This window comes from Ctenopharyngodon idella, chromosome 2 (assembly GCF_019924925.1).
Source record: "Ctenopharyngodon idella isolate HZGC_01 chromosome 2, HZGC01, whole genome shotgun sequence".
Lineage (NCBI taxonomy): Eukaryota > Metazoa > Chordata > Actinopteri > Cypriniformes > Xenocyprididae > Ctenopharyngodon > Ctenopharyngodon idella.
In genome coordinates this window covers 12,418,108-12,441,039 of record NC_067221.1, presented here as the reverse complement: position 1 = coordinate 12,441,039, position 22,932 = coordinate 12,418,108, and the positions used below count along the sequence as shown (strand labels likewise).

The 22,932-nt window shown below is 34.5% G+C and overlaps 1 protein-coding gene across 1 annotated transcript; it reads right to left on the bottom strand.

The window, feature by feature from the left end:
- Positions 1-13,281: 13,281 nt before the first annotated feature.
- c2h5orf22 (chromosome 2 C5orf22 homolog) lies at positions 13,282-22,108 on the bottom strand. The gene is made up of 9 exons (XM_051870918.1): positions 21,909-22,108; positions 21,586-21,731; positions 19,014-19,163; positions 18,448-18,862; positions 18,150-18,212; positions 16,812-16,933; positions 16,563-16,629; positions 15,117-15,256; positions 13,282-13,807 (listed from the first exon to the last, which is right to left on the bottom strand). The coding sequence occupies exons 1-9, from the start codon at positions 21,975-21,977 to the stop codon at positions 13,660-13,662; spliced, it is 1,320 nt and encodes a 439-aa protein (XP_051726878.1). The 5' UTR covers positions 21,978-22,108; the 3' UTR covers positions 13,282-13,659.
- Positions 22,109-22,932: the final 824 nt, after the last annotated feature.

Here is a 22,932-nt window from a genome sequence, read left to right as displayed (position 1 = left end):
AGGCCCCTTTTCTTAGCAATTTAAGCTTGACTAAGGTTTGAGAAGTATCATTATAGTCATTTATTTGGTAAAGAAAGAAGGGGAAGATACAGTAATGAGCCTAAAAGCATCATGAAAAAAAAAAAAAAAAAAAATATTTGACCGTGTTAATTTTGCCTGATTTAGCTCTTTTTTTGATTAAGATATTTTTCATTATTTATGCTTTCAACAAATGTAAATTAATTACAGGCAATTAGAAGAACTTAATTGTTTGAGCTAAAGTCTTGTCAGTGAATTTGTGCATTGTTTTGGGGGGAGTGCCTATGAACTATGATAATGAAGGCTTATAAGGGACTGTAAATAATTATTGGTAATTAAAAGGATGTGTTTACTGTTCTGTTAAATTATTGTAAGGTGCTTTAATTTGAAGTCACCATCTTGGAGAATAATGTACCTTCTAAGTAAGCTGGACCTTATTCAAATACATACTGTTTTCATACAAAACTGAGGATTGTCAATATAGAAAAAGAAAGATAAGGCTCCAGTCTGAAGTAAATGTATAAGTGCTTTGTTATATTGGATATGTGTTAAGTTCAAATACATATGATAAACTTATGTAATTGAGCTAATATAATAAAAATGGAAATTGAGCTATGTTGAACTATTAATTTATCTGTAGAATTAATATGTGTAGAATTGCATATACGTTGATTAAAAATGAAATGTAAACAAAAATGAGTCTTCTATGATCGGTTCAGTTTCTGAATTAAAAGTGTAATCTTTTTAATGGGTCTTAAAGTAAAAAAAAATTATTATAGTTTATAATTCTTGATAATAAATATTGGCTAAAAGTAGTTTGGCAAAATCTTTTATTATTATTTATTTTTTTAAAATTTTGTTTTAAAGGGGTCATGAACTGCGTTGTTTTATTGTTTTATAATGTTTCCTGGGGTGCACTTATAATGTTAGTATGCTTTTTACATCCAAAATTGTCATAATTTAGAAATAAAAGGCATTTTTCCTACCCTGATTTTAGCCCTCTGGTCTGAACGCTCTGTTTTAAGGGGCGTGTCTACTGTGAGACTTCAGTGTAAACGCCCACTGCTGTGATTGGCTAACATCTTTCCATTTGAAATAACCAAGTATTACTCTCTCTTTTAGCGTGATTTTACTATTACAGCTCTCAAGGTTAACTAATCGTGAAAAGTGTTGAATTACATTTAGATCTATGGCATTATATTTAGATCGTGGCATTAAAGGTTGCAGGGATGAACAAAGTAGCCGATCACAGACATGTTGAGCGAATGAAAGCAGTGATCTCGTAATTGCAACTCAATTTATATACAGTAACAAATGCTTTCATCTTCACTAACAGTGCAAACACGATATAACTAAGAGATTCGTTGAATTAAACGGGAGTTTCAGTCGTGTCAGTCACTGATAAACTCGCGCTGTTTGATTGACAGCTTCAGCTCGCGCTGCTCCAACGATTGCAAAGGGGGCTTCCTTTGATCGCTTTCGTTATATAATCTAATCACCGTTAAATAACAGATTATTTTCATCCTATTAAGAGAAACAAATGACAAATAACATCTGTAGCCTACATATCACATCAGGCATTAGAATTAACACAGTTACTTACATGTTGCATTACTGTCGAATCGAGGCACTGCACAATATTTTGTAATCCTCAATGGCATGTTTATTGCTTGGTAGCTCGATCGTAGGTCTATGTTTCTTACGCTACCTATTCTATTGCATGTCATGCGTGAATCGGTGGGCGGAGCTAAACAGGCAGTGATGAAGTAGGCGTTGATCTTCTTCTGCGGAGGCGGTGCTTGCTGCCCTTTGACGTCACAGATCCCCACTTTGTAAAACCTGTCGTTTGCTGGGTCTGGTGTCAATAAAAGCTTTTATTGGACTAACAAGGAAGTTTTCAGTTCTGAAACTTACAGGATATTCTTATAGTATGATGACCTCTTATATGTCAAAAGCTCAAGAAAAATTTGATTTCTTAGTTCATCACCCCTTTAAAACATAAATATTTGAAAACCATTTGAACTCCAAATGAAAGTCAATGTCGACCAACATGCAGGAAGCCATTTTGTTACTATGCCAAATAAAAACCAGAAAGAACTGATGAGTCAAGGTACATTTTTAAAATAAGATCATCCTTTCAATGAAAATGACGTATTGTCCAGATTAAATAAAGTGTACATAAGAAAAATTCTTGATATGTGTGATAATTGTAATATATATATATATATATATATATATATATATATATATTCCTATATAATATAAGCTAAAAATATGTTCAAAAAACATTTAAAAAATGATTTTGTTGTGTGCATGTGTATTCAAGGTGCAAAGAGTTAACTTTTTACTTTACTTTTTTCAACTTTTTTTTACTTGACATTTTTAGAGCCACCGATTTATTTATTAGTGGAAAATGGTATAATGAATTTTCAATTTCCACCATGCAAATACAAAGAATTTCAAGAATTAGGCACTTGCATTTTGATGTATTTAACTTTTTCTTTATCTAATTTGTCAATGACTCATTTACAGAAGTTGGCAGATTTTATTTATTCACTTCTTCTTTTTTTTTTTTTTGGCAAATATTTCAGATAAATTGACAAATTCTAGACCCAGATATACAGACATTTTGTTTGAACAAATCTTCAGTGTAAAAAGTAATACGCTTTATCTACTCAATAAAATAGCAACAGATTACAAGCAATATTATTAATTAAATTCAACACATAAGAATTGAGTTAGAATTAATCAAATTAATTCATTAAAAGTCAACTATTTAAAATGTGTAAAATTAGCAAACACCATTACAAAAACCACAAACTGACATAAAAAGAACTAAATGAAACACTGATCACCATAATGGTGGCCGAATATTTTCAACATCTAAACCTCTGTTAATTCTTGTGTTTCTCTTTCCTTCAGTGATTCTGCTTGTTATCATCAGGTGTCTTCAGTGTTGGCAATAAAAAATAAAGAGTTCTTAATTCATCTTTGACACCTGTCTGTTATACAGATATTTTTGTTTAAATTTTACTCCTTTTAAATGGTTGACATTTAAGGAATTAATTTGATTAATTCTAACTCAGTTCTATTTGTTGAATTTAATTATTAATATCGCTTGTAATCTGTTGCCAAAATTTTATGGAGTAGATATAGCATATTACTTTTTATGGTGTACATATGCTATAACTGAATTGAATTGGGGACATTTTGGCTCAGTTTGGAGATGATAGTGACACTCCCCCCACTCTCCATCATGAACAGCACTGTGGCAGCAGTGGAATCAGGTTCCTAGGCTCTACCATCTCTCAGGACCTGGGACACTCAGGGCTCCATTGTGAAAAAGGCCCAGCAGAGGTTGTAATTCTTTCACCAGCTGAGGAAGTTCAACTTGCTACAGGCGCTGCTGATGCAGTTCTACTCATCTGTCATTGAGTCTGCCCTCTGTACTTCAGTAACTGTCTGGTTTGGCTACAAAATCAGACATCAGAAGACTACAGAGGACTGTTCGGACTGCTGAGAGGATTATTGGTGCTCCCCTGCCCTCCTCCAAGAACTGTGTACACCCAGAGTGAGAAAAAGGGCTCATAAAATCCCTCTGGGTCCCTCACATCCAAGCCACCTTCTCTTTGAACTTTTGCCATCTGGTCGGCTCTACAGGGCACCAGAACAGCCAGGCACATGAAAAGTTTCTTCCCCCAGGCAATCTACCTCATGAACAGTTAAATGTTCTCCCCATTGTTCCCCACCTTTTCTATTTCCATTACCTGTCTATTCTATTCTATTCTATTCTATTCTATTCTATTCTATTCTATATAGCACACCTGTTCATACAAATTTGTCTATTTTGTTTATTTATATATAGCCTATACATATGTATCTTACTCACATATATCTTTGTGTACTGGAAGCTTGTTCCAAAACAAATTCCTTGTCTGTGCAAACATACTTTGCATTAAAGCTCTTTATGATTCTGATTCTGAGTTTGTGATTTGTGAGGCTTTTTTTTTTTTTTTTTATAGCAAATCCCATTTTAAAGTGAATAGCACTGCAAAACCAAAATAAATGCATGTGCGTTTATGCTCAAATAACCCAACTAGCACAATAAATGGAGTCACCAAGAGCTATCTGAATACCTGACAAGAGACTCCATTAAATTCTGCAGAGTATTGAGCATACATCTCCTTAATGGATTGATTTTACATACATTTGATGAATAATATGGACCTCTGTATTAACAGCATCATCCATCTGGGCTCAGTTGAGCTGTTCAGCATGGTAACATATGCAACCACTGAGCCAACTGGCACTATTACTTCATGCTGATGACTGCGCTGTGACAGAGTAACTAATGGTGTTGAAGGCAGATGTGTGTATCAGTTCATTGTGTTTTATTTAGTTCAATCTATGAATGAAAAATTGTAATATATATTATATAAGATTGATAAATGGATGTTTACTTTAGTTTTTATATAGAGACAAAAGGAACGCAAAATATTAAAGGCCCACTTGGAATGCGCAGTATTATTCAATGTGTCGATGTAATTTGAACTGAAACAGGAAGACAGGGTGGGACATATCGAACAGCTCCTCCCCCTTTTTAAAATAGCCAATAGTGTTTTCGTTTATATCAAAGCTCGACCAGAGCCATTAAGCTTGGTAAAACCTAAGTTTCCTTCTAATCTCTAACCATTTCTCCTCATAATCTCCTCCATATCACTTTAAAATATACTGCAGCATTCTGTGCAGAATTCAAATGTGTCCGATACGTTTTGTGGTCTGAGCCGACACGCAGATATGATCCGCTCTGTGCTATCGTATCTTTATTGACATAGACCTCGTGTTTAATATGATAGTTTCATCCTTACATCTACTATAATACAATATATTGTCAGTCTTGAGTGTATTTACATTAGTAAATAAATAAGTGGATCTGCACTTGATATCTAATTGTCCTGATGAACTAGTGGTAGAATTCTTGTTCAGTGTACCAGAAGTTCTGGGTTCTAATCTGCCCTTGGATAATTTTTTTTTTTTTTTTTCTCATTAAAACCAAAGATGTTCATCAGTGATTGTATATCAAGAGCAGGGACACGTTTATGTGCATTTTGTTTTGTGATTTCACCAGAATGAATACAGAGTCTCTGATAGATTGAAGCGCTCGTCCGTGAGAAGACTGCGTAGTGTGCACGAGTGCCAAGAAAACACTGTTGCACCATAAACGAAAGAATTGCTAATCAACTAGAGATGTTTCTTTTGTATTAGTATACATCCATGCCATGAGATGTTTCAAAAAGTGGTGGGGACAATATCAACCCTGGCAAAAAGTGGTGGGGACATGTCCCACCCGTCCCAACCGCAAATTACACCTATGGTTTGCAGTGCATTTTATGTTTCTTGTTTCTTGTCTGGACGTTTATGTTTAGTTTGATTCCATTTCCTGTTTTGTAGTTCTTTTGGTTCCCCTTGATTGTTTGCACCTCTGTCTTGTTATTAGTTTGTAAGTTGTTTCTCATATTCTTGTTGCTTGTATTCCTGCCCTTCATGTTACCTGGTTTCTTGAAATACCTGCGCCTAATTCCTCATCTGCTGCCTTCCTTGCCTCTTGTGTTACAATAATAAATAAGACAAAGTAATGCAAACCATTCATTGCTCTTCATAACATTAGCTTAATGTGGAATATTATAATATTAGCTTTAGATGGAAACTCCAATTAAAATTAAAATTTAAGAAAAATCCAGGAGGAGAATGAAAGAAAAATGTTAAAAATTAATTTAATAATTTTTTCTGAACCAAATGAACCATGAAAGTGAGAGCCAGGTTCAATTATACCTGCATGATAACAAGGCTAATGCAGTAAGATGATATTCACAATCACGGTGAGCCACTGAGGCAGGTCTATTTTTGCCTTACATTATGACTTTGTAGGAAAAGGGAATGAGATGTGAATAAAATGTATCCATTAGGGAGTTTCAGCCCTGTGGGAATGGTGTGTTCTGTGTTTTTGTGAGCTGCCTGCCTGCATCTCATCGCAGTGATATTTAGTGCAGATGAGAACACTCACAACCTAGCACAACGCCTCCTTAGACATGATGTCAAAAACTGTTTGACGCACCTCAAAGATGCAGTTTCCATATAGTGCTTTCATTCTGTGAAAAAAAAACAAGTGTTTACAAATGACATTTAGTCATATGCTTTATATCGCATAAATAATTTAATACATTTTAAGAGATTTGATTCCCAATTTCTCAGGGAATAGGCTACATGTATTCATAAAATAAAAAATAAAAAATATATATACTTTAAGTTGCTTTTGGATAAAAGTGTTTGTCAAATGAATACATATAAACCTATTAATTCACTACATTGATCTGAATACATCTGCTTAGCAGTGGTGATCCATGAGGGAATTTTCCAGGCTGTCTGGACTGTGAATTAATATTGATCAAACCTGCTCTCCATACATTGTATGAATAAAATATTGTAGTATGTTTTCCATCATATCATTTAGCTGATAATTATGCTTCTATACACAGTTGATCTCTCTCTGAAAGCTTGAAATAGCCTTGATTATTAATGACGTTATAATCTTTCTGTTTACCAACCCAGCACTTGTAAACATAGAAAATTAATATAACAAATCATGCAGTGCCATTAATTACGGACCACAGCTGTCATTGTGAATGAGATTTTTCCCGGGGCCACTAAGGGCCTCTATAACTTATACCCACATAGAAGGCGATGTTCTCGGGACCTTGTGGAACGTTCCCTAAAAGTTCTCTAAAGGTGACGAAAATTCCGAACCTTTACAGAACCTTCGGGACGTTCCTAAAACGTCCTCTTTTGGTAATGAAAGTGCTGCAGTTTAAGGTTCCTATGACTTTAGGGGGACGTTCCATTTTGGTTATTTTATGGTCAAAAAAGAATGTTACAAAGAGGCTATTTGGGACATTATCAGAACGTTCCCACATGGTCCTCTGTTGGTCATTTAATAACGTTCCTGATATGAGTTTAGGGGGACGTTCTATTTTGGTTATTTTATGGTCGTGTGAGAACGTTACAAAGAGGACATTTGGGAAGTTAACAGAACGTCCTATAGTAATAGTCCCCTAAACATTCCCAGAACATCCTGAATGTTCCCTGAAGGTCCACCAAATAACGTCCCCCAACCCTTAAAAGAACTCCACATCGTGACCGTCTCTGAACGTTCTGGGAACGTTACTAGGTGACAGGTTACTCCGCTAGAAATTTTACGTTCTCAGAACATTCTCAGAACGTCCCCACTGTGCTAAGGACGTTGTCTAGTAACGTTCCCAGAACGTTTGTAACGTTCTCGAGCAACCATAAAATAACCAAAATAGAACGTCCCCCTAAACTCATATCGGGGATGTTATTAAATGACCAACAGAGGACCGTGTGGGAACGTTCTGTTAATGTCCCAAATATCATCTATATAATGTTCTTATGTGACCATAAAATTAACCAAATTGGAATGTCCCCCTAAAGTCATATAAGGAACCTTGAAATGCAGCACTTTCATTACCAAAAGAGGAATGTCCCTAATGTTCTGTAAAGGTTCAGAATTTTCATCACCTTTAGAGAACTTTTAGGCAACGTTGCGCAAGGTCACAAGAACGTCGCCTTCTACGTGAGTGTTTTATAGAAAATAATAAAGTTTAAAGTCACCGTTATGGAGGTGAGCGTTTGCTTTAGATGGGCTCTTGATTCTTGACATTTTAACATTAGATGTTTTTTGGCTGTTTTAACTGTGTTTCCAAAACACACTTGTTAAGGCAAAAATTACAAGAGAAATTCTGATCAGATGAATTTAGTGATGGTGATTCAGTCATCATGGAGTGTCCTGATTCACTGATCCTTTCTGTAGTCTAAACTCTGTGTATTAATTGTTAGTTTTGCATTATTTTAATTTTTTTTTAAATTTATTATCAGAGAGTTTTAAGCAGTGTCTCTTAGACTCACACAGACATCATGAATCAGCGTATGAACCTCAACAATGGTGACCAAAAAAAAATCTTTTTTTGTGACTTTAGTATCTTGTTTTGTGATGCTCAGAGTTAATCTGTTTATTTGAAAATTTTGTTACCATTGTTGAGGTTCATACGCAGAATCTTGATGTCTGTGTGAGTCTAGATGATCAATAATGATCAAAACTTTCCAAATATCAAAGCAGGACAGGGTTTTATGCATTTACATAAGACCGCAAGGACATGAAAGGAATACAACATTCAGAGAATAAAGCCACTGTATGATGATAAAGTCATCAACAACGAGCAACTAAATCCATTTGAACTGACTTTATTTTTTTTTTTCTCACAACTTGTTTTATAACAAATGTGCTTTGAAAACACACAATTACAACAATTGGCGAAAAAGTAAAGTTAAAATGTCAAGGTTCAGGAGCCCAACTAAAGCAAGCGCTTACCTCCGTAACGGTGACATTTATAAATTTTGATAAAGAAGTTTTGAATGAAAGAAATAAAGTCAGAGTGGTTTGTAATAAGTGAAGATGCTGAGATCTAGAGAGATCTGTAAGTGTTTAATGTTCTGTTTGTTATCTGAGTTTTGTGAGGTTACCATCGTGCTGGAGAGTAGAGCCTGTGCTTCAGTCAGTGATGAGCCAAAAACACTGATGTTATACTGCATGTTGTTTTATTTAAAGCCAGTGACTGTGTAGTTATATTAGTTCATATATGTGTTGTTGTCAGCTAATGATTTACTGCAAGTGATTTGTATTTTAAAGAAAAGGCTTCATAATAATAATCCAGGAAATACCTGTAAGACATTTAAGAAAAATTAGTTTTTGTTTGAATAGACACTTTTGTTAGCCAATTTAGCCCTAATTTTCAATTCCATTTTTTGACAAGGGCAGCAGGGACATTCTGAGAACATTTCCAAATAAAATATGGTTCCCTAAACGGTCAGAGAACGTCCTGAATGTTCGGTGAATGTCCGCCAAATAACGTCCCCCAAACCTTAAAAGAACTCCACATCGTGACCGTCTCTGAACGTACTGGGAACGTTACTAGGCAATGTCCTTAACACCAATGGGGACGTTCTGAGAATGTTCTGGGAACGTAAAATTTCTAGTGGGGTAGTAACTTGCCCAAATTTATGGAAGGCCCACCTATAAATAATTGTCCCAGAATATTGCTGTGTCCCAAATCGCATACTGTATAGTAGGTACTACATTTGGTTCGAAACTTATTTCGTGCCCGTTAAAAAAGTATGCTCTATAATGAAATTAGGACATACTACACATTAATCTCTGTCATGTGACCTTTGGTGTCAGTTGCGTCAATTTACAGATCCTCTCCTGTGGCCTCACGGGATAGTGAAATGTTCATCGAATGCGTACTTCAGAATCTTGGAGGAAGTAGTAGGTAATCCGGATACTTTTCGCCTACTGATTTTCAAATACTATGTATTCGGACTACTCTTTTGGTGTACTGTTTTTCGCCTGCTATATAGTAGGAAAGTATTCAATTTCAGATGCAGCGTATGTGAATTTTATTGTTGGCCCTGCCTCAGGTTGTTTGTAATTGACATCATACTGATTGTTTTTTATTATTATTCAAATACTAATTAAAAATAAATGAAATGTAGTGATAATGAAAATTACTTGAATGAATTACTTTTACTTCTATGATGAACATATTTTCAATTTCTGAATTAAAAGTCTAATCGTTTTTATGGGGCTTAATTAAAAAAAAAAATTGATACAAAAGATAAAAAAAGTCAAAAAGCTGGAAATTTTTTTATCAAAAAGTAATTCGTCATCAACATCAGAGAAGCAATATTGTTTTAAAATATAAATATTTAAAAACCATTTGACCTCCAAATGAATGTCAGTGTGGCTTAACTTGCAGGAAGCCACTTTGCTGTGTTATGTCACAGGAAAACCATTAAGCAGACAGGACTGAGTCAAGGTCACTGAATTTTAAAAGATCACTTACTCTATAGTATTTAGTTATTTAAATGAAAAAGCACATTTTAAGTAAACAGGAACATGTCTTGATGTTTATAAATGTACAAAAAAAAAAAAAAAAAAAATGTTGAAAAATGTTGAAAAACCAATTTGAAATTTGATAATGAAAAACAATAAAAAATGATTTGTTGTGTACATGTATACTCCTGTGTATCCAAAGTGCAAGGATATTAATACTTGGTTACATCACTTGACCTTTTTTTATTTATTTTTTTTATTTTAGATTTATTGATTTACCAATGTATGAAATTACCAGGAATACAAAGAATTACAAGAATTTGGCACGTGTTTTGAACTATTTTTGTAAAAAAAAAAGTATTTCTCCTTTTCATCATATTGGACATCCTTATTTATCACTAAGCTCCTTTTCAGATGCATTTTTGACAGAAACAAGTGACTGTGCGTCATTTGCATATCTATTCTTATTGGCCGGTTTGCCTTTAGGCTGACATCTTAGATTAGTATTCTGAATATAAATAAAATACTTATTTTTATACTAGGGCTGCACGATTATGACAAAAATCATAATTGTCAATTATTCCCTTGAAATTGTAATTGCGATTATTAATTACGATTATCACAATTTACACGGAATGATGATTTGAATAGCTTTATACCATTGTTTGAAGCAACTTCATGCCATATTTTCAAGCTGAAAACACTCTTCCTGAAAAACTTGTATTGCTTTTCTATAGCATTAAGCCTCAAATGCCAACTATACATTGGTTTGGTTTCTTTAAATAAAAAAGGTAAAAATATGCATGGTATTATAATGTTATACTAAAACTAAAATTAAGACTATGTAAAAAAAAAAAAAAAAAAAAAAAAAAAAAAAACCCTTTAAGTCCCCCTGTACTGTAGTCAATAATAGTATCCCTTAAAAATCATCTTTGATCACTAAAATTACATATTTAAATGTTTTTTCCTGTGAAAATTTTTTAATATAGACCTACATGGATCTATGAATATGCTAATTAGCCCCACCCCCACTCACTCGCACTAGCTCAGACAAGATCCACACGGTCAACTTACTGAGGTAAACGCTGCACAATGGTATCGCTTTTTACAACGTCGGACACATAACGGTAATTAATATGATTAACGTTTTGCTTGACTACATTATCAAACAGCTAATCATGTGTTGCTAATGTGTTACACAAACCATGTTCACATTCACGATTCAGACAATCAGTAACAATCAGTAACCTTAGAAACGGTTTGAACACCACAGAATGTCAGTGGAGAAAGGCATACAGTTCATCATAACATGGTAATATGCATCATACACCCGTCATATTGCTAAATCTACCCGATTTTTCATATCAACAGAAAAATATACCGGGATAACCTTCTTTTGAGACTTCCTTGCGAGGTCAGTTAATGATATGCTAATGTCCACCGGCACATTGACATTACAAGGTAGTTTGTGACGTCAGAAACACCAGCGATTTCAAACCGCGGGTTTGAGACTGTCTTTGGTTTACTGGAGTTTTAAAGAGAAAATACTCAGCAATGGTGTTGACATGAATTTGCACATGGTTTGTCTTAAAGCACGTTAAAAACACCAGATAGACATATGAATAACATTAAAAACTTGATTTTCACCACAGGGGGACTTTAAGATAACCTGTAGAAAGAAGAAGAAAAAAAAAAAACCTCTTAAGCAAACAGAGTAATGTAAGTGAATTTTTTTTTGTAATTGCGCCTTTGAATGATTACGTAATTGTGGCATCCGTACTTGTAATCATAATTAGAAAATTGATTAATTGTGCAGCCCTACTTTATATATTATACATGTACACATTATGTACATTAGAAAGAGTTTTAAAAAACATTTAATTGTATTGCTGTATGTCTTGTGATGGACCGCCACTGCTGCCTCCTAAAGAGTACACAAGTCAGAAAAGAGGAAAAAACTTGTTAATGCTGGTTTAAGTTCAGGGTCAAAATAATTTAGACAGAGCCGTGCTCTGTGTTTTTCATTGCGAACCATTTACTCGGACCAATAGGACTCATTCAGTCTGAGATTACTGTTAATGGTACATATTTAGTTGGGGAAAGAAAGCCAGCATGCGTCATAGTTGCTCTCCTGAGAGCATCCAAAATGGCAGGTCATATTAATTTATCATGGAAGCTTGTATTCATCTAAAGTAAATTGAATAAAGCAATTTTTTGTGCATGTACCCATCTAAGTTCAGAAATTGTAAAAGTGGCACAGAAGATTAGTAATTGCTGTTTTCTGCAAGTCAAAGCAGCTTTGAGGCGGACTGCTATTGACCTGCTAATTGATGTCAAGTGTTGCATTGTTCAGCATCTGTTACAAGTATGATTGCTTATCAGACTCTGAAATCAGTTCACACAGAGACGTCCTGATGATCTTTGCAGGTATACATTAAAAACTATTTATTCAGAACACATTGTGCACAAATCCAGCTGAGTCAATGCATGCTAAAGTTTTCATTTTAGCCTTTAGAGTGTGTTGAGAATATATTTTCTTTTCATGTAGAGTAGTGTTAAGGATGCTGTAGATTCAAAGGCAGTATGGCAGTACAATATCTTTCACAGGATTCAGACCAATTGCTGTTATACAGCCATTGTCAGCACCGATTAGTCAAGCAACCAATCAGCCGGTTGTTTTTTAAGTGACTGGTAGTAGTAATTGTGACCAATGTCTCCTTGTGACCTCTGTGAAACCCTGAGTTTATGTAACACCACAGTGTCAAACTCCTATATCCGAAAAAAATGATTAATAAAAAGAAAGAAATCTGACATCCTTCACTTACCCTTTGAAGAATATTTCAGTTGTGTTTGTCTATACAATGAAAGTCAATGGGGTCCAAATCAACCCTGAACCCCACTGACTTCTTTGTTATGAAAAAAAAAAAAAAAAGACTTTTTACAAATACCTTATATGTTCCACAGAAGACAGAAAGCCATGCAAAACTGGAATGATGCAAGGGTGAGAAAATGATGACAATTTTCATTTACTATTCCTTTGCTAGCACTTAGTTGTTCATCATGCAGTAAAATTTAAAGTCAGGTCAGGCAGTTTAGAAGTCTGTGGGTGTGAAGCATTAAAGCAGGGTGCCACATACACAGCTCAGATGAATTGGTAACCGCCTCAGGCTTCAGACAAAGACAGCTGAAGCACAAGGGACCACACAGGAAGAGGGGAAATGTGCTGTCTTGTATCAATGCATCTGCTATTCCCAAACTGAAGTATTTATACACAATGGATGAATGACTGCAGCACAGAATTCATATGAAAATTTTTACTTTACTGTGCAAATAAAACATCATTTTGGTGACGATGCAAAAAAAATATTATCCAGTATTTCATTCCAAATCGAACCCTTCCAGTGTACAGCAGCAACCTCTCATATCCTGAATCAACGCACTTCAAATATATACAACAAACCTCTTAAATTAAAACCCATTTCCCTGCTGGAAACTAATTTACATTCCTGTTCGCATCCATATATCTCAGCCTTGTTACACACGCACTCAATGAAGACAATAACAAAGAGTACATGGCAAATCTCAGCATGGTTTTAAAAGCTTTGCAACATCCACCCTCTGAAAGCAGCCGTTGGTAAAGAACATGCCGCAGCTGCTGTTGAATTTAACCTCCCTCCTCATGGGGCTTGTGATGTGCTCTCTGATGGTATTGATTCATACTCTCTGTGAACATCTAAGCAGCCGAAGAGGGACTCCAGAATGTTCAGTACACTGTTTTGGATGGAATCCACTTGTTCTGCTGGGCAATACTCATCCAAACTGGATCTGACAAGAAGAAATGGAAAATGAAGAAACATTTAAACCTTATTGTACAATACAAGATGGAAATTATATATATATATATATATATATATATATATATAAGACTCAGGTACCTTTATAAAACGGTTACCACACAATACAAATATTAAGGTCAAAAATATGTATCAATGCAACTTTCATGAAGTAAACTTTCACTAAAAGCGTTCCTTCCGCCAGAAAAAATAGTCCCTGACCGTGAGCAGCAACAGAAGTTACATTATTACGCCATTAGATGGCGGCAAAGACTGTCTTTCTATGAGTGTGTCAGTCAGTAGTGAAGACTTTTATATTGAAAGGACTGAATTGTTGTGAACACGGAACAAGACGCAACTGATAAATGCTTTGACTAGTGCTGTCAGTCACGGGAAAACCCCTTAACTGTTAAAAGGACAAGATAATACATCGGACATTTAAACAGATTTTTTATTATGAACATAGGACTGACCTGAAGGAAAAGGCTAAATCTGAATGCAGGTAATAAACTCGCTCACTTGATCTCTTTCTCTTCTACATAATACAGTAAGCTTCAATGAACAATATCAATTGAGAACATACAGTTTACGTTCCTAAGAGTGGTTGCTAAGGGTATTGTGTACTGATACACAGAACCGTTGGGTGAAGCGGTCATAGCCTTGTTTTATTGTGAATAAAACACAGCTACTGACCAATCAGAATCAAGGACAGAAACTAACCGTTTTATAAATTTATATATATATATACACACACACACAGGTCCTCTTGCATTGTGGTTAGGACCACCACTAGTGGCCACTCAAAAAATAACTAAATAAATAAAAAAAATAAAAAATGGTGCATGTCGGCCATGGTGATGCACCATCAGTCAGAGAACTGGGTATTAAGAGACTAGATAATGAAAAATATTCTCATGGACCATGAAGGGCTGAGCTCCCCCTGACTCACAGAGATAAGAGTGTGATTGATGAGTGTGATGTTGAGTCTATGCTCATTAAAAAACATGCTAACAGATCACTGAGACACAAGTCTCACATAACACCATCTGTCTCAACCACACAGATACAAGCATCTGCTTTTGGGACACTCATTATATCATAAATTTCAATGCTAATTAATGCAGACTGAATAGAAAACAAGAAATATTATTTTCTGATGCTTCTCTGAGGGGGAAAAAACACACCAAATGTTGTTAACCATAGAGGATGTAACAAATCATAAGTGAAAGATTAAAGGACCCAATGTACTTTTCAAAAGGAGACACAGAACAGACATCCATGTGCTCTAATGACTGATTTACCGTGATATAGTGACAATGGTGGGCTTGGGCAGAGCTTCCAGGAAGAGCTGCACGGCCGTGATCATTTGCTGGATCTCCTCCTCACTGCTGATGTGGTGAGGGAGTTCAGAGTAATCACAGGTCAGGCCTGCTTGATGTACCTAGACTCAACACCACAGGCACAAATATATCAGTGTGTGGTGCTGGCGACATGCCTCAGCACTACAAAGTAACCAATTGAAACAAATTTGTTATCCCCCATGTTCTGTTTGAAGGCCCTCAATACAGAGTCATACACATTTTCCATTTAAAAATGTCATACTTTTCCAGACTCAAATTTCCAAACCTCTCTAGATTTGTCAGACCATATTTAACATAAATGGTCCATTATATTTGGTATATAGTACAGCAATCTAAGAACATTTTATTTTCTCTGTTTTTTCCATTGATTTTCTCGAAGTGATAAAACATTTTTACCTCTGACACATCATTTTGATACTGCAAGTGGTTTGCCAAACAGCAAAGTTCAGTCTGATTTAGACGATCGTTTGTTCCTTTATTTGTTGCTGGTTTGAATGGCACATCCATATTTGTTCAAAAGAGATTTGCTTATGGCAAAGACAAACAGTTTTGCATAATAAAATTGTGCACCTTGAATTTACTGAGCTGTGTTCAATGATCATTAAACTTTTGCCATGAAAACACTCTGCTTGTATGATAAATTTATAGAAATTTTTATATTTCAGAAAACTGAATAGGGGCAATATTCTGGAAACAAAAATATTTTTTACATGCTTTGTTTTCTTTTGTTCACACCTCGAATTTCTTAAAAAAAAATTCCATAATTTTCCAAACTGCGTAGGAACCCAGCCAATAGCTCAAAAACATATTTAAGTATCAGGCTGATACTTCATTATTTTTTACTCATCACTGCAAAACATTTTTTAATAGGTATTATGTCTCATTTTTCATAAAAAACAATATGTAAACATCTTTGAAACAAGATATACCCAAGATATATTTACTTATTTTTATAAAGTATATCCTGTATGACATTTATTTTTCTTAATGTTTTAGAATAAACCGCACTAATGTTTTTTTTACTTAGTATATTACTTAGCGTTCTGATGTAGAACCCAGAAGCACTGCACTGTGTTTACAACGTCAACAGTGTAGGAGACTGACAGGGAAGAGTATAAGTTGTTGAATAAAGTGAGCCACATTTCTGAAAACTGCATGCGTACTCCACAGTAAAATAGAGGAATAGCATCTGCCAACTGGGTTTCAGTTATGCCAGAGGAACTTATTAAAAGAATATGAAGGTAAAATAAGAGGATACTAATTCTATTTTTCTACATACATCAGTGTAGTCCCTGAAAGCTTAAAAACTATTTGGGATATCTGGACTGACAGACACTTCAAACATGATTAAAACACACACACACACACACACAGAAACAACTTCACCATTTCATAGTCCGGTGACTGTGTTCGATTCTTAAGACTGTGTACAAGTCTGACAAGAGATTTCATTCTGCAAAGAAAGGGAGAAAAAAAAAAAATCAATGCATGAGGCTGTGTCATCTCCTACTTGATCAAACGCATACCGACCATATACAGCAATCAATCAAGCCCAATGGTGCGCTGGTTTGGAGCTATAATCAAAAAACACAAAGCCTGTGGCTCTACAGTCTCAGTGTCATCAGTAATGCATACCCGGGATTTGCTGCTAAACGTTCAACAGTTTCCTGGCCGTCATCCTCAACCAGGTCAGCAAACGCAGCCTCCAGGTCTTCAAGCTGGTGTGTGCGTCTCTCTACACAATCTACAAGCTCCTCCTGAAAACCAACACATGGAACTGTAAAGACTGTTATTTGCCACCTTAGAAAAATGTGCCTTTTTGTATGTACTGTATTCAGCATAATACACTGAGGTCCAAAAGCCTGAGACCACATTGAACATATGTAGGATATCATTTATACCTGGAAATAAAAAAAAAAGCAGTTTTTATTGAATTTAAAACATGCATGAAAAAGAAATGTTTAAAATTGTACACTAATTCTATGCGGCTAATATAAAGTAAGTACATTACGGTTCAAAAGTTTTGGACCAGTAAGTTTTTTTTTTTTTTTTTAAAGAAAATTAATACTTTTTTTCAGGAAGGACACACTAAATTGATCAAAAGTGATAGTAATGACATTTATAATATTACAAAAGATTTCTAATTTCAAATAAATGCTGTTCTTTTGATTTTTTTTTTTTTACTCATCAAAGAATCCTGAAAAAAATGTATTACGATTTCCACAAACATATGAAGCAGCACAACTATTTTCAACATTGAAATATTTCTTGGGCAACAAATCAGCATTTTAGAATGATTTCTGAAGGATCATGTGACACTAAAGAATGCTAAAAATTCAGCTTTTCCATCAGAGGAATAAATTACATTTTAAAATATATTAAAATATTAGTGTTTTTACTGTATTTTTGATTAAATAAATGCAGCCTTGGTGAGCATAAGATACTTCTTTTGTAAACATTTAAAAAAAAATATTAGAAACCCCAAATGTTTGAATGGTAGTGTACTGTACATTTGTGATTGTGACAACACAAAACAGTAATTTAAGTTTACCTCTGAATTCAACTTCTCGCTCACATTGTCATGCTGGTAATATAATTTGCAATGAAAATAGTTTTAAACTAGAAAATTGCAAAACAGATGTATTTTTACTAATATTTGTCAGCATTCAAATGTTCTACTAAGATGACAACAAATTAAGCACAAATGATAAAACAGTTCTGAATGATTTTGATAAAAAGCTGTTTTAACAGCCAATACATACACAATTTTACCACACATCAGTAAATATTAACTTGGTAAGTTGTCAAAACATTATTGTCGTAGCCACAGTTTTATAAAAGTGATAAGTAAAAAAAAAAAAAAAAAACTAGTGAGATTTAGCTTCACTCCCTGAGGGTGTTTGTCTAGGAATGTCTATGACTGAACAAACACCTCATGATTAGTTATTGTACATGATTAGGAATCTTCATTACCTCATTTGAATCCTGCTGTGGCCTGCTAAAGCTGTATAACTCTTGAAGAAGATCATACTCTTCCTGTAAGATGACAGCAGTGGTAAACAGACATTGTATATAGATATAAATAGATATAAAAAGATGAGTCATGAAGAAATTATTTCCATTTAAGCCGTGGGATCAATATTCTCCATGTGTCTACAAAGCTTTTTCTATACCAGTATGTAGGCGTGAGAATGTATGGAAAGTTAATTGCTATCGCTTAAGGAACAAAAAGTAAAAGACTATAACGATGTGTTTGCTTGATTCACTCCACCTGTGTATACATCTCCTTGAAAGGGTTCTTACAGGAGAAAAAATCCAAGTCAATGTCAAGTATGAAAGGATCAGTTTGCTCTATAACTGCTAAAAGCTTGTCTGTAATGTAGCTTGTTGACCCCTCTTCAGCCTCCATGACTGTGTCACTGGCGTTTGCTGATGCAGTGCTGCCATCAAGCGGTTTGGAAGAGGAAGTGCACGGGGTGTCCCTTTTGAATGGCACATCACTGTCCTCCTTTACAGCTGCTTTGGGTATTTTAGCACCGCTTTGTCCATTTTTATGCTTTCTTTTCTGCAAACTGTTGACAGGATCCACTCGAATGACATTTAAATGTAACTCTTTTGGATTTTCCAGCTGATCCAGTGGAACGTAAAGAGCGTCACTCAAAAAGTAATCGTCTGTGCTTGTCACCCTGCAAAGAGAAAGAGATTTCTTAAGATTGTTTTTAAACATGATTCTAACAGCACAATTTTTTCCTGACAGGGTGGAGGTCTCATTCTTATTAATAGTGAATGAACGTCTGCTGCCATCTCATGGCTACATGCTGATATGCTGCACCTGACCTGATGGTGGTCGTGGATGAATCTTTCCCCACACACATGGAGTGCTCCCCTTCTTTGATCTGCTGAGCCCAGTACGGATGCAACCAGACTACGTGGGATACGTGTCCAGCATAGACCATTGGCATAATCCAATTCTCAATGCTCAGCTCACTGCAAGAGCAAACAAAAACATGTCAAGTCTTATATTCACTGTTGAAACTGATAATGTGAACAAATATCAGTGGTCTTTGGTCTCAACGGCATGAACTGCCTTTTTAAAGTTTCTCTATTTCTGATAAGCAGAGTAGTATTCATGTATTTTATTCATTTGTATAGGCATTTATGGTTGTTTCTTTAACAATATGCAAATTTAGCCCTGTAGACTTTAAATTCAACATGAAATAGAAGTTGTGGTTTTCTTTTCTTCCCTATTGTCATGTATGAGTGAAACAACTTCTCAAATAAGAGAAAATGTAGGGCGGGACTTGATTTTGTCCATGGGGAATTGATTGGATTGTTGGATCGTTGTGGTTTGCTATTGCTGTGATCTCATGTGAGTGACAGGTTATGCCGCCCTCACACCAGTACACATCATCAAAGAAGAGAAGTCGATACAAGAGGGAGGGGAAGTTATTTTAACGAAAGATTGGGGCACATGAATTTAAAATAAATAAATAAATGATTATAATGATGTGCATGGATAAATCATTTATAATAAATACTGTAATATTCCATAAAAGAATGAGAATTGTCAATTATGATTTCATGGTGACTACAACAAACAAAGCCCAACCGTAGACCATAGTGTTCTGTACTGATTTATCAACTTTGTAACAGGGTTATTATAGTTCACTCAAATTAAAATCATAAAAAAACATTTTCATTACTTGAAATAAAATAAATGTTAAGCGAAATATAAATATAAAAAAAATGTAAGGCAACATTTCCCATAATAAAATCTATATAGACCTAAAAAACCTAATAAAAATGACAAAAACACAAAACAAAATTACCAAAAATAACTAAAATTTAAATGAAAAAAATAAAAATAAAAACTAATTTAAAATATTAACATTAACTACAATAGTATCTCAATGATACTAAAATAACTTTGCAATTTCTCTTAAAGTCCCGCTGAAATCAAAATTTAAGTTTTTTTATAGCTTTTAGTATGAATATGGTATCCTTAAAGCTATGAATAAGCTGGTGTGTTCCAAAACAATGACAAAATTCGCATTTAGGAGATATAAGCATTCAAAACTTACAGTCTCTCACTTCTGCTAAAATGGATCATGGATTTTCATGACATCACCGTGGACTTCTTCTGTCCAATCAAATGCTCTCTAGAATCTAAAACGTCCCACCCCCTACATTATAAATAGACACTGAAATGGGTCAATTGTTCACATATTTATTATTTTCTACATGGTGAATGGTGAAGTGCACTATATAGGGGATAGGGAACGATTAAGACAGTGTAAATATGCGAACCGCAGCACACACAGTCTGCTCTGGTCCAGAGACACGATAGCACAGAGCGGATCATATCTGCGTGTCGGCTCAGACCACAAAATGTATCGGACACATTTGAATTCTGCACAGAATGCTACAATATATTTTAAAGCGATGTGGAGGAGATTATGAGGAGAAACGGTTAGAGATCAGAAGGAAACTGAGCTTTTTTTTTGGCTGAGCTTAATGGCTCTGGCTGAGCTTTGATATAAACGAAACGCTATTGGCTATTTTAAAAAAGGGGCGGGGCTGTTCGATATATCGCCCTGTCTTCCTGTTTCAGTTCAAATTACGTCAACACATTGAATCATGCTGCGCGTTCCAAGAGACTTCAGTGGGCCTTTAAGGTCATGAATATTTCCACCCCATCTCAAATGACGTATTGTTAAATAGCATTCTCTGGTGAAAATGAAATTTTAAACGTTTCTGGAATAAAATGGATGACTTCTTTCTCCTGTTAAAGCTGCTTAGCTATAACTTGATTGGAAATGACAAATAACAAAAATATTAAAAAAGTAACATATATATATATATATATATATATCATATACATCCCAAAGACTTTCAATGAATTTAAGGTCTGGAATCAGAGGTGCTAATTCATGTGTGAAAATGATTCTTCATGCTCCTCCCCAAACATTCTAACAATGAGCCTGATGAATCTTGGCTTTGTCATCCTGGAATATGGACATGATATATATATATATATATATATATATATATATATATATATATATATACATATATAAGTATATATATATATAAAATAACATTATATATATATATATATATATATATATATATATATATATATATATATATAAAATAACCTATTTATATATCACAATTTAACCATTTTTTAGAATGGATTTTTCAAGTTTCTGGGTCTGGGACAAGGGTAAAACAATAAAATCTGTACATAAAAGGTATTTGATGTAGAAAAAAGCAGCAAAAAATAAATTATTATCGCAGTACAATGTTTCCAAGATTAATGTAAAAAAATTAAATCTGTTTTAATTAAAAACAAAACCCCTCGGATCTATAAGAGTCTAAAGTTGATGAAAAACCCTTATAAACTGACCTGAGCAGAGTCTCTTTGTCATACACCGTATCAGCAGGCATATTCACAGGGATAAGGAGATCAGGATGGGAGTCCAAATGGACCATTTTAATGTCCTTCATAGGAATATGTTTAGAGCCGATGGCACGATATACATGTTGCACAACCTAGAGCAGATGGAAATGACATTTTAATAACTATTTATAATTGCTTTACATGTTTAGTATATGATCTATCATTCAAAACCTTTGTCTAATTTTCTTTTATTGTTTTTATCTGCAGTTATTCAGTTGGAGTTAGACTTAAAGCCCTAAATTAGCAAGGACTGAAATTGTCCTGTCTACCTCATGATGATCCTCTACAATCCACACGGGTAGTTTAGGATACACGCGTTTCTGAGGGGTTGTATTCATTTTTTACAAAAGTGGTTATTAAGTCCTGTCTTGCTTCAAATACTACAACACCATTTGAAAGATTTATTTAGACATGATATGCCGCTATGAGTGTTGCACTGTGCGTCCTTGTTTTTCGACCGGGTGGAAACAAGTAAGACTTAAACAAGTTTTGAATGTAAATATATTTTCAGATGTTTCCTAATGTAAATATATTTTCAAATAAATGTTTCTGATTTTAATGGGCGGCGATAAAATGGCAAACATGTGTGTACCACAGAAGAAAGAAACTAACACGGGTAAGGAAAAGCGTGGGGGTTAATCCTCATACTGTAGTAAATCCGAAATATCGTCTAGTGGCATCTATTATAATTTACTTAAGTTTATTACAGTTTTTATTATTGAAATCTTTTAAAAAGATAGCTTATTCCCCCCCCCCAATGATAAAATTCACGCAGTTTTATGAGCTGTAGCCTATATATACACCTTACATTGGCAGAATACAGAATTATTCATATCTTTCAAAGGTAAATCACTTTTCATTTACTTCGCAGTAATGCCGAGGATAAAAGGAATGGTTTTATTCAAGACATTAACCCAAGCATAACGTCACTGTAAGGAAAAAATGTATTTTTATGTTTACAACAGCTTGTGAAAAAGTGTTTTTATTGAAGGCATTAACCCAAGCATACAGTAATTTCACTGTTAGGAAAAAATAGTATTTTTTAGATGTGCAACAGCTTGTCACTGAGGCAGTACCCTGAAATGCTACTAATATGTACGTGTACTAATATATGCACCCATTTGGAAGCCCTAGTGACAAGCTATTTTACCCCTTTATTTTTTTTTTTTATTATTATTTTTTTTTTACAATTGGATCTTACACTTACACTGGAAAATCCAAGAGTTACATTTAAACGTCATTCAAGTGGATCCTGTCAACAGTTTGCAGAAAAGGAAGCATAAAAATCTGACA

Bases quoted from the DNA above. Each gene is read 5' to 3' on its own strand.
- c2h5orf22 (XM_051870918.1), bottom strand. From the start codon at position 21,977: ATGAATACAACCCCTCAGAAACGCGTGTATCCTAAACTACCCGTGTGG. The intron at 16,934-18,149 runs GTAATGAAGATT...GTTGGTTTTCAG, and splicing joins CACAGCAGGATTCAAATGAG to GAGGAGCTTGTAGATTGTGT. The intron at 15,257-16,562 runs GTGAAGTTGTTT...TGTTGAGTCTAG, and splicing joins AGTCACCGGACTATGAAATG to GTACATCAAGCAGGCCTGAC.